The sequence below is a fragment of the Arachis duranensis genome, chromosome 1 (genome assembly GCF_000817695.3).
Source record: "Arachis duranensis cultivar V14167 chromosome 1, aradu.V14167.gnm2.J7QH, whole genome shotgun sequence".
NCBI classification, from domain to species: domain Eukaryota; kingdom Viridiplantae; phylum Streptophyta; class Magnoliopsida; order Fabales; family Fabaceae; genus Arachis; species Arachis duranensis.
Window position 1 is genome coordinate 7,630,321 of NC_029772.3, and position 11,551 is coordinate 7,641,871.

Genomic DNA, 11,551 nt, shown 5'->3' on the forward strand with positions numbered 1-11,551 from the left:
TTTTTTTAACGACAAAAATTAAATTTTTATAGTTTGTATTAATTTTTTACTTTTTTTAATATCTTATTTTATTCGGTTTTTCATAACCAAAACATCTCATATGTCGAAAGTGGCAGGTGAATCTCTACCTTTTTTAAGACAAAAATGTTGTTATATACATTTAATTTTAGTTATCTAATTAGTGCGGATTAATTACTCTTGTTTAATAACAAAGAAGATTAACGTAAAAATGATATAACTCAAGTAATTTCAGTAACGTAAATCTGTTATAACTTATAACACCTAACCTTGTTGGTGAAGAATGGTACGGTCATGATTCGGCGCATCTTGCGCCAATGTTCACCGTAGACGGTGAAGACCATGTCTTGGCCTTTACCGGTGAAGATGTCGAACACAACGTTTCGGGTTCGTGACCCGAATTCAACGCCTTGTGTGTGTAGAACCTCTTTTGCCAGCTCCGGCGACGAAACCACCACCAGGTTTCGCTGCCCCATGCGGAGGAGGAAGATGTCGCCGAATTTCTTCGCCAGTTCCGTCAGGTTCCGGTGGTTCAGGTCGTCGCCGACTTGCAGCCAGTTGCCGAAGATCGGTACCGGGAGTGGTCCCGGCGGGAGCTTGAATTTTCTCCCTCGGAGTTTGGAGACGACGATGGAGACGACGGCGGCGAGGAAGAGTGCCAAGAGGACCTTCTCTAAGAAAAGGAGGTCCATGGTGATTGTGAATGTCAGTGGCGAAATGGTAATTTTATGGGAGTTTGATGTTTCGGTTTGGTGGAGTAGAATGCAGGTTGAGTCTTGAGTGGGATTTATAGGGGGTTGGCCAAACTTGGAGTAGTGATTTATTTTATTTATTTTTTCTCTTTATATTTTGCTACTGACATGTTTATTAACTTACTTTTTATTACTGTTTATGAAAAAACTGGTATTAGAATTCAGCTAAAGGAAAAATATTACGTTAAATATTAAATATTAAAATAATAAGAATGATAATATAATCTTTTAACTAAAAAATTAAAATCTAAATGATAGAAATAATAAAATTTAATTTTTATAAATGTATATATAATGAAAAATATTTATATATACACTAATGTCTTTTAATACACTATTAACTATAAATTTACGACTATGCTCTATGTATATTAAAATTAGTCATTAAAATTAGTCATTAATATAAAATATATGTTAAAATATAAATATGTATTAAAAATAAATTAAATTATATATATATTTATATACAAATATATTGATAATTGATTTTAGTAATTAATTTTAGTTTACAAATAATATTTTTTATAAATTTATTAAGGAAAATTTTCGAAACTTCTTCGATTGGTGACGTGAATTTAAGAAATATTAATAAGTGACAACAATAACTTATAAGTTATAACAAGCATTAAGGCAATGGATAAATTTTTTAGTAAAACCCTTCTTCGGTCTTTGATTTTTTTTTAATTTAGATAATTTATATTTTAATGCTTAAAAAATAATAATTTATGTTTTTTTTTCGTTAGATGTATGAGTTTTTTTATGGAAATTTTTAGCAAAAAATTGATAGAAAATGTTTATATATAATATTAACTTGTATTATTTGATATTTACCTGTCTTGTATAGATAATAATTATTTGATTGAGATTGTGTATTATTTATATAATTATTAAAATAATATTATAAAAAATGATAACTATTTAATTTGGATATAATTTTAATGATTATGTAAGAATTAAATAGTTACAAATAAATGATTATCATCTGTATAAGACTGAAGAAAATAGGTTATACAAATTATATTACACGTAAGTATTTTTTGTTATGATCATTTTTTGTTAAAATTTCTCACACAATAACTTATGCGTCTAATAAAAAAAAAAGTAAATTATCATTTTTCAATTATTAATATATGTATTGTTTAAACTATAAAAAAAAATAGAAGTGGAAAAAGATTTTTACTCAAAATTTTTTTATGATTGTGGTGTGTGAGTGTGAGGAAATATGGGGAAGTGGTTATTGAGAGAGAAGAATCAAGAATGGGGGGTGAGGGTGGCTAAGCGTGTGTATGTGTTTGGGGGTAGGTGAGGACTGAAGGGGGTTGGTGGCTAACATGGAGGCAACGAAATTTATTTTTTAAAGAAACAGTAGTGTGATTTGATATTATTTGTATATTAAAATTAATTATTAAAATTAAACACATGTATAATTTAATTTATTTTTAATGTGTATTTATATTTTAACATATATTTTATATTAGTAGAATTATTCATTATTCAATATAGTATAGAAAGCTTATCACCTGCTTTTTTTTAACTAAAAAATAGAGAGACTCGAACTCGCGACTTCTTAAATGAGTAGGTAAGTATAGAAAAACTATGTCATTTGAGGTATAATTCGTTGTCTTATCACATGTTCCATTGTACTTAAGTGAAATATTTTATTCTATTTTTTTCAACCATTCATATTTAATTTAAAAAATGTAAACGGTGGAGATTCAATGTAATTTTTTGTGTATGGATCTAAACCAAAAATAAGATTCTTAAACATTTCTTATTAAGTATGGAGTATTGTACTCTTTATTAATTCATAAATCTCAATTTTTTTATTTATTATATTTTATATGAATGATCTAAATTTAAAGAGGTAATCCATTAATTAGGTTAATTATTTTTTTTAATTTTAATTTTGGACTAAAGTCCAAAACATATATATATATATTAAAAGCAATGTGTCTATCCAAAAAAAGAGCAGTTAGACTTTGAAATTGAAATATATAATGCATAAAAAATAAATTAAAAATCTATGCACCAAACTCAAAAGAATCACATTCATACAATTGCTAGAATCTCATCACTTCAAACATCCACAATTAGCAACTCGATATGAAAATAAGTTTTATCAAACTTATTTGAAGATTGTTACCACCATAGTCCTTTGATCTTAAAGATGAAATGTCATCTTTGACCAAAGAAACCTAGGTAGAGATAAATCTAAGGAGAAAATGAGCCGTATTGTTTTACACAATGAGAGAAGACATGACGACAAGAGTTGATGAAGGAAGATATTAAAGACTTTGGGTTGGCATCGATGTAATGGAGGAGCATCATCATGTTGAAAATGAGCTGCTAGTTAGGAAAGGGTGGAGATATTTAAAGACATTAGATCCACAACAATGAAGTAATGAAAGAGTTCCATCAAATTCCGGCTGAGTGCTTCGTTAGTGTAATAGCCGTTCTGTCTCGAGTCGCGATAAACCAGGAGTTTTTTTTTCTTTTTGTCGGTTTGTGTCAACTTGATCGTTTAAGTCATGACAAAATATAAAAATCCAAAAGAATAAAAAATATAAAAAAAATATTTATAGAAAATAAGTTGATACAGATTTACAAATATTCTTTGTGGTTAAAAGCATAAATAACACCTACTTCTTACAAGAAATAAATACTTAAAAATGGTAGGATGGCATGCTTTTCGAAAAGCTGGATTAATTAACCTTAGCCAAATATTTATAATGTAACGAAATTCTGTCTTGTTGGGCTACTTACTAAAATTAGAGTGAATTAGACAGATCTCTCACTATTGTTTCATTTTAAAAGAAAGCATAATGTATAATTGATATCCGACATGAAACAAAAAAAATTAATAATATAATAAGATTTTTTATTTTTAAATGTAAATATTAAAAAACATTCTCAAACCCATCATATTATCAAAGAATTAATGATAAATATTTAGAGAATAATATTAAATATAGGGTAAAAAAACTAAAATAAGCCATGGAGAAATATATATTACATAAATCAGCCAAAATTAAATCTGATTCACCAATCAATCAATGCACAAATTTATGTAGTTTGAATCACCTCGTTTCGAACTTACTTGAATGTAATTCGAATCATACAACTTTGAATTACATGCAAACGAGAAACATACATAATTTGAATTCCTGCAATTCGAATTACTATCAGACGTGAACTCAGCATAATTCGAATTGAACTGGTTCGAATTACTCCCAAGTGCCAAATCCTATTCGAATTACACATTGTACAATAAGATACCAGAAAAAATATTATATAATATAAAAAAAATACTAAAAAAAAGTATAAAACAAGATTATAACAAATTAATTTTAGTATAAAATTATTAAATATAAATTAATTTTAATTCCTATTAGTACATTGAATTAAAAATAACATATAAAAATATACTTGTATTTATTAAATTTTAATAACATATAAAAATTTAATGACTTTTTAAACATTCTTTTTATAATAGGAGTACATTTTTATAGTACTTTAAATACTTTATAAATTAATTTAAAAGAAAATATCATTGACGTTTTATAAAATTTTTTAGATTTGTGTCTTCAAAAAAATTATAGTAGAATAAAATTTACCTAAAATCAAATAACATAGTGTAATACACATCTTTGATTAATATTAAAAAAAATTAGCCTAATTATATACATAAAATCCTAAAAATACAGTTCTATCTTTTTTAATTAAGTTAGCTTTAAAATATCAATAATGTTTTTTCATGTGCTGTTTTTAATCTAAAATCCTAAAAAAAATTGATTTAAAATGTTATAATATTATTATATTGGCACAACACTTTATTTTTGTATGATAAACATACACGAAATTAATTTATATTTTATAATTTTATACTAAAATTAATTTGTTATAATCTTGTTTTATACTTTTTTTTAGTATTTTTTTTATATTATATAGTATTTTTTCTAGTATCTTATTGTACAACGTGTAATTCGAATAGGACTTGGCACTTAGGAGTAATTCGAACCAGTTCAATTCGAATTATGTTTTTTTTTTAACATAGAAAGCTCAACACTGTAAGGTGGAGCAAAAAAGCCAAATAATAAGTACTAAATGGAAAAACATAACTTCCCTGCCGATGCCAGCAGTGCCATCAACAACCAAAAGGATCACTATCGGTCCATTCATTGTAACTCAAAATTGTTCTCTTTATTACAAAGTCAACACCTGCTTCCTTGTTGTTGAAGATCCTAGCATTATGTTCCACCCAAATGTTCCAAATCACTGCAAAGAACCCAGCCAGCCACCTCTTCTGCTCTCTTTTTCGCATATGCCAGCCAGTCCAACTCTCAAACAATGTCCTTATTGTGCCATGTATAGCCCAAACTTCACCAAATGACCACAACCAACTGCACCACACTTGCCTTGTTAGTTCACAGAGAAGAAATAGATGGTTGACCGATTCTACCTCCTTGTTGCTAAGTACACAGATGTTATCAGTTGGCATAATAACGCCTAGCCTACTCAATCTCTCCTTGGTATTAACTCTACCCACAAGCACAAACCATCCAAATAGCTCAATTTTTGGAGGTACCACTCCTCTCCAAACCAAACTTGTAAAACTGTAGCTCGTGATCTCAGTTGACAGACTCTCCGATTGTAGGACTTGCACCACAGAGTTGGTAGAGAATACCCCTTTACAATCAAACTTCCACACTATCTGATCCTCTTGACCATCTGCCAACTTCACCATCCTTAGCCTCTCATGGAGTTGGTTGACAAGCTCCAGCTCCCATTGGAATAACTCTCTTCTCCACTGAAAATTCCATATCCACTCAAGTCCATCCCAAAATTCACAATCCCTTATCATAGAACCTTGATGATTTGAAATAGAAAAGAGTCTTGAAAAAGTCAGTTTTAGGGGCTCACCTGGCAGCCAATTATCTTCCCAAAGCATGGTGCTCCTTTCATTTCCTACCTCCCTTACCAGGCCAGTAAGTATTTTATCCTTTATTCTCTGCTCTGTAATATTCAAATGACAGATGTCTTTCCATGGCCCTCCTTTTTCTGGCAGCTGCTAATTAGCTAGCATTGCACCAACGTTCAGGTTGTTACACGAGCAAACAATCTTTTTCCACAAGGGACAATCCTCCTTTGAAAACCGCCACCACCATTTAAACAAGAGCGCTGTGTTTCGAAGCATTGCATCTCCAATCCCCAAGCCTCCCGCCTTTTTCGGTGCCTGGACCAACTCCCACTTAACTAGCGGGATACCATCACTACTATCCCCCTTACACCACATAAATCTCCTTTGCAACGCAATCAGCTTATCCGCAACCGCCTTTGGTATCCTGTACAGGCTCAGGTAATATATTGGTAGGCTATTTAGCACTGATTTGATAAGCACCAGCTTGCCCGCCTTGTTAAGGACCTTTGCTTTCCACAGGCTGAGTTTCTCTTCCACCTTATCTATTATTGGTTTCCACGTCTTCACCAGACGCGGATTCACACCCAAGGGGATCCCGAGGTACCTTACTGGTGTACCTTACTGGTAGTACCGCTTCATTACACCCCAGCAAATCACACGCCTGATCTATCCATTCTTGCTCACAATTTACTGATATCAGGTTTGACTTATCAAAATTGATGCTCAGCCCCGACATCAACTCGAAGCACCGCTGCAGTCTCTTGTAATTCACGATTGTGTCTGTTTCTGGGGGACAAAACAATATCGTATCATCTGTAAATTGTAAGTGCGACAATTTGATATGCTCTCCTCCAACCAGTAGCGGAGTAATGCGTCCGTTCCTAACAGCTTCTCTCAACATCCGGTGCAACACATCGACCACTAGCACAAACAAAAATGGAGAAAGAGGATCCCTTTGTCTAAGGCCTCGCTCCATGTGAAACGGCTTGGATGGTGACCCATTTACCAGGACAGACATAGTGGCCGTGCTAACACACTCCATCACCCAATTCCTCCACCGCTGTCCAAACCCCATTTTCTGTAGCACTATATCCACAAAACTCCATCGAACTCTATCATAAGCTTTATGAAAATTCAGCTTACTGATTGCCGCTTTCTTTCTCCGCGCCTTTAGCCAATGGACCGTCTCACAGGCGATGAGAGCACCGTCATGAATTTTTCTACCTTTGACAAACGCAGTCTGAGTCTCTCCCACCAAACCCAGCATAACCGATCTCATTCTTCTGACCAGCACCTTCGAAATCACCTTATACACACATCCCACCAAACTAATCGGTCGAAGATCCTTGATCTGCTTAGCACCCACAAATTTTGGGGCCAGTGCCACCCATGTTAAATTCGCATCCGATGGTAATTTTGCACTTTGAAAGAACTCCATCACCGCCGCAGTGAACTCCTGACTAGGGCTGGAAGTGAGCCGAGCTGAGCCGAGCCAGACAAAGCTCAAGCTCGGCTCACAAAAATTGAGCTCGGCTCACAGCTCGGCTCATTAACAATCGAGCCTATTTCTTAAGCTCAAGCTCAGCTCACAAAAAGCTCACGAGCTGGCTCGAGCTCACGAGCTGGCTCAAATAACAGGAACATAATCTATAGTTCTATATAAAAAAACTATAATTTTAATATAACAAAATAAAAAACAATGCATCCATATATTTAACAAACTAAAAACATTACATCTTATACCTATCAACTATCAAGTTTTGAATATTTATTTGACACCTTAAATTGGTAATGCAATCTCCACAGAGCTATCTTCAACCTTAGACTTGTTTCTTAGGCCATAAAAAACTCGAAGCCAATCTCCTCCACAAATTAAAGCTTCAACTGTAGTCGGACTTAGTGAGGATCGAAATGTATCAATTACCCTTCCACCAGCACTAAAAGTTGACTCTGATGCCACAGTTGAGATTGGAATAGCAAGAACATCAGCTGCCATTCTAGATAATATCCTATATTTTCCACGATTTACCTTCCACCATTCTAAAGCACTGAAGCTAGTTACATCATGTTCTCTTTGAAAATATTTTGGTTCATCCAAGTAAGTCTATAATTCAGATTTTAAAGCTGGAACTGCTTCTTCATCCTTCACAAAATTTATCATTATTGACCACCCAGTTTGTGAGGAGTTTGAACTTTGCATTGTAGAGTTGATACTACTTTCACCACTTGCACTCAGTGAAGTTGATCCTTCTTGCTCGTTGGATAGAATGACATACTCTTGATACATTTCTGTCAAGATTTGATGCACCAATGTCATATTTCTTGTAGCTTCTTGCCCATATATCTGCTAAAAGCACATTTTAAGACCTGTCAATTTGCATATGGGATCCAAAACAGTAGCAACAGCCATGAGAAGGTTACATTCACTCCAATATTTATCAAACTTCAGTTTCATTTTGGCAGCCATTTCCTTCATGAAAAAAGGTCCACTACTAACAGCTTCATCCAAAATTAATTTAATGCGAAATACCTCAGCAAGATAAAGGTTGGCAGTAGGATATTCACTTCCAGATATGATATTGGTTGCACAATTGATCACTTGTAGAACTTCAGCTATTTTTTCAACTTTTTCCCATTCTTCATGGTTAGGAAGATATCTATAATTTGGCTCACGATCTTGGAATCGAGGGAAGACTTCCTTAAAGTGCAATGCTGTAGATATCATTTGATAAGTTGAATTCCATCGTGTAGGACAGTCAAGAATCAATTTTCTCCCAGGAAGTTGCAATTGTTGAACAATATCGGAGAATGTACGCAACCTTGCCTCAGACTGATTGATAAACTTCACACTTTCACGTATATTTTCAATTGTTCCTGCTATTTCTCCCAATCCATCTTGAACGAGTAAGTTTAAGATGTGTGCACAACATCACACATGAAATAACTTTCCTCCACAAAGTAATTTTCTATGCCTTGAAATCATGTCCTTCAATGTCCTTAAGTATGAGTCATTATAGGATGCATTATCTACAGATATAGAATAAATCTTTGATTCAATACCCCATTCAATAAGACATTTGAAAATGACATCTGCAATATCAACACCACGTCGAGGTGGAGGAACATGAACAAAACTAAGAACTCGTTTTTGCAGTACCCAATTTGTAGCAACGTAATGACCTGTGATAACCATATACTCAATTTTCTGGTTCTGTGATTTCCACAAATCAGTAGTTAAACTGATTTTACTCACATCTTTTAAACTTGCCTTTAACTTCTTCTTTTCAGCTTCATATACTTTGAGACAATCACTTTTCAGCGTTTTTCTACCAATCTTCTCATAAGCTGTATTATTGCACTCCATCATCAATAAAAAACCAAATTCTTCAACAATGCTGAATGAATGCTCGTGCATCATTAACCAATGTGATGTTGCTTCTCTTTGTCTTGCATGATCATACTTTCCACCAGGAGTTACTAACATAGGACCAATGACATTTGGATGCTCTGCTGAATTGCTTTGAGGAAAGTTCAATTTTTTTTGTTTTGCCAACATCATTTTTCTGTAGCTAGGACAATTGTTCTTCAAATGCCTATTCAATTGACTTGTAGCTTTTGAGTCAGTTACTGCATATTTTCTTTTGCAATGAACACATTGATTCTTCACAATCCCATTAGACAATTTCACTTCTTTAAAATGTTGCCAGACAAAGGAGGTTTTCTTCCTTTTATTATTGTGAATAACACCTTCATCTTCATTGTCTTCTGCCTCTTCATCTTCTCCATTTTGATTTTCTCCTTCATTGTTGTCTAATGCTTCTGCTTCAAGTTCTACTTGTATTTCTGGTGATGATATTCCATCAATAGAAAGAAGTAGTTCTTCATTTTGTATATTATTTGTGTTTTCATTTGAAGCAGACACTAACAATTGATTTCCAGGTTCAGAAATTTTCATAATACTGTCAATAAAAAAAATAAATGTGTTGAACAATCAATAAAAAATAACTCTAAAGATTAAAAAAAATCAACAAAAAGATAAAAACAAAAATTGAAAGAACATAAAAAATATAACTTACTTGATAATTGATTCCCAAAAACAAAAGATGAAACTTCAAAGTAGATCGACGAACAAACTAATTTGCTATTTGAGAGAATAAAGTAAATCACCGATTCACTACAAGTCAAGAGGTTTTCTTTTGGGAAAAACTCTTCTTATTCTTCTCTGGCTCTCTCTGTTTATTATTATTGACTAATGACCATTGTGATTCGTGATATTGTGATTATAAAGGTAGTAAGGTACTCTGTACCGCCTCCGCCAGTCCCCCACACTTTATTTCATGATTTTTATCCCTTTAGGCTTTAGGTTTCTTTATCTTTTGGGTTTCTAATTTATTAAAAATTTAAATGAGTAGACCACACAATTAATTATATATTCTGTTCCCTAAAAAATACAAACTAGGAACTTGATAAAAATTCATTTTGGGAACTCACAATTTTCTTTGTATTGACAAACGAATAAATCAAAATATATATGTAAAATTATATATTATTATTTTAATGTATATATATAATATTAAAATATAAATTAAATATATAAAATATATCTTATATTTGTATATATATATAATCGAGCTTATTCACGAGCTAATGAGCTGAGCTTATCCAAGCTCAAGCTCGGCTCATTTAATTTATGAGCTCAATTCCAAGCTCAAGCTTGGCTCACCAGCTCACGAGCTCAGCTTATCGAGCTATTAACGAGTAGAGCTCGAGCTGGCTCATGAGCTGGCTTGACTCACTTCAGTCCTAGCGTCAATGACGCAGTCGCATCGGTCAAATTGTGCCAAAGGCACGCCTCCAGCCACGCTCTCGCGTGACTCTCTGTTCACTTTTCTTTTCTTCCAAAAGCACATATGACGCGGACGCGTCATCGACGCTTATGCGTTGCGTGCGGGATTTTTTATTTTTATGCAGTATGCAGAATGCAAAATGCAATGAATGTCATGCAAAAATTTCAGGTTCAAGCAAAATTCAAAAATAGGCTCAATTCCAAGCTCAAGCTCGGCTCACCAGCTCACGAGCTCAGCTTATCGAACTATTAACGAGTCGAGCTCGAGCTGGCTCATGAGCTGGCTTGACTCACTTCCAGCCCTACTCCTGACCAATCTCTTCCCAGCACTTCTTGATAAAATTCATATTGTACCCATCACTCCCTGGGGCCTTAGAAGACTCACAATCCCATGCTGCCTCCCTGATTTCCTCCACCGTCGGTAGAACCTTCAATGCTTCCGACTCAGCGCTGCCAACTTGCTTCAACAACCCATCCCGAACACCAATCCTTGGAGCGTCCTCCTGACGATACAACTCCTTGTAGAATCCCCTGATTGCATGCTTTATTCTTACCTGATTCCTCACAAGTCGACCATGAATCATCAGAGCATCAATCCTATTATTCCGCCTTCTTGCTGAAGCAATATTATGAAAATATCGGGTATTCCTGTCCATGTCCCTAGCATGCTTGGACCGAGACATCTACTTCCAATGAATTTCCTTCCTTACGTACCACTTCTCACAAAACTTCACCAATGCATTCCGTCTAGCCTCAGATGTACCATCATAAATCCCATCACTAACCTGATCATCCAGCTTCCTGATCTCATTCTCGAATTTTATCAGTCTATTTTCCATATCACTAAAGTTTTCTTTGTGCCATTGCCTCAAAGGTAACGTCAACGCCTTTAGCTTACCAAGAAATGGACCACCTCCCAAATTTCGCCATTCATTCTTTACTGTCCTTAGAAAACCCTCATGGGTAAACCAGGAATCTAGACTATTGAAAGGTCTAGGGCCCCCCTCTAATGCTTGT

General features: G+C 33.9%; 3 protein-coding genes across 3 annotated transcripts in view; all 3 read right to left on the reverse strand.

Moving 5' to 3' along the window:
- The window catches only part of LOC107474042 (trans-cinnamate 4-monooxygenase), a 5,645-nt gene extending 4,860 nt beyond the window's left edge, over nucleotides 1-785 (reverse strand). Inside the window, exon 1 of the mRNA XM_052252770.1 lies at nucleotides 288-785. Within this exon, the coding sequence (XP_052108730.1) occupies nucleotides 288-710 (423 nt within the window). The 5' untranslated portion in view covers nucleotides 711-785. The remainder of the gene's footprint in view (nucleotides 1-287) is intronic.
- Nucleotides 786-4,914: 4,129 nt separating this feature from the next.
- Nucleotides 4,915-5,732, reverse strand: LOC107474903 (uncharacterized). The gene is made up of 2 exons (XM_016094553.1): nucleotides 5,691-5,732; nucleotides 4,915-5,577 (listed from the first exon to the last, which is right to left on the reverse strand). The coding sequence occupies exons 1-2, from the start codon at nucleotides 5,730-5,732 to the stop codon at nucleotides 4,915-4,917; spliced, it is 705 nt and encodes a 234-aa protein (XP_015950039.1).
- A 1,736-nt stretch (nucleotides 5,733-7,468) lies between these two features.
- LOC107474913 (zinc finger BED domain-containing protein DAYSLEEPER-like) lies at nucleotides 7,469-9,643 on the reverse strand. Its single transcript, XM_016094560.1, has 4 exons — nucleotides 8,749-9,643; nucleotides 8,110-8,583; nucleotides 7,965-8,032; nucleotides 7,469-7,717 (listed from the first exon to the last, which is right to left on the reverse strand). The coding sequence occupies exons 1-4, from the start codon at nucleotides 9,641-9,643 to the stop codon at nucleotides 7,469-7,471; spliced, it is 1,686 nt and encodes a 561-aa protein (XP_015950046.1).
- Nucleotides 9,644-11,551: the final 1,908 nt, after the last annotated feature.

Excerpts from the sequence above, each read along its gene's own strand:
- LOC107474903 (XM_016094553.1), bottom strand. The coding sequence starts at position 5,732 with ATGAAAGGAGCACCATGCTTTGGGAAGATAATTGGCTGCCAG. Across the intron at positions 5,578-5,690 it reads GGAAGATAATTGGCTGCCAG|TGGAGAAGAGAGTTATTCCA; the intron begins GTGAGCCCCTAA and ends TGGAATTTTCAG.
- LOC107474913 (XM_016094560.1), bottom strand. The coding sequence starts at position 9,643 with ATGAAAATTTCTGAACCTGGAAATCAATTGTTAGTGTCTGCTTCAAAT. Across the intron at positions 8,584-8,748 it reads CAAATGTCTTATTGAATGGG|ATGGATTGGGAGAAATAGCA; the intron begins GTATTGAATCAA and ends TACTCGTTCAAG. Across the intron at positions 7,718-7,964 it reads TTGACAGAAATGTATCAAGA|GTAAATCGTGGAAAATATAG; the intron begins GTATGTCATTCT and ends GAATGGTGGAAG.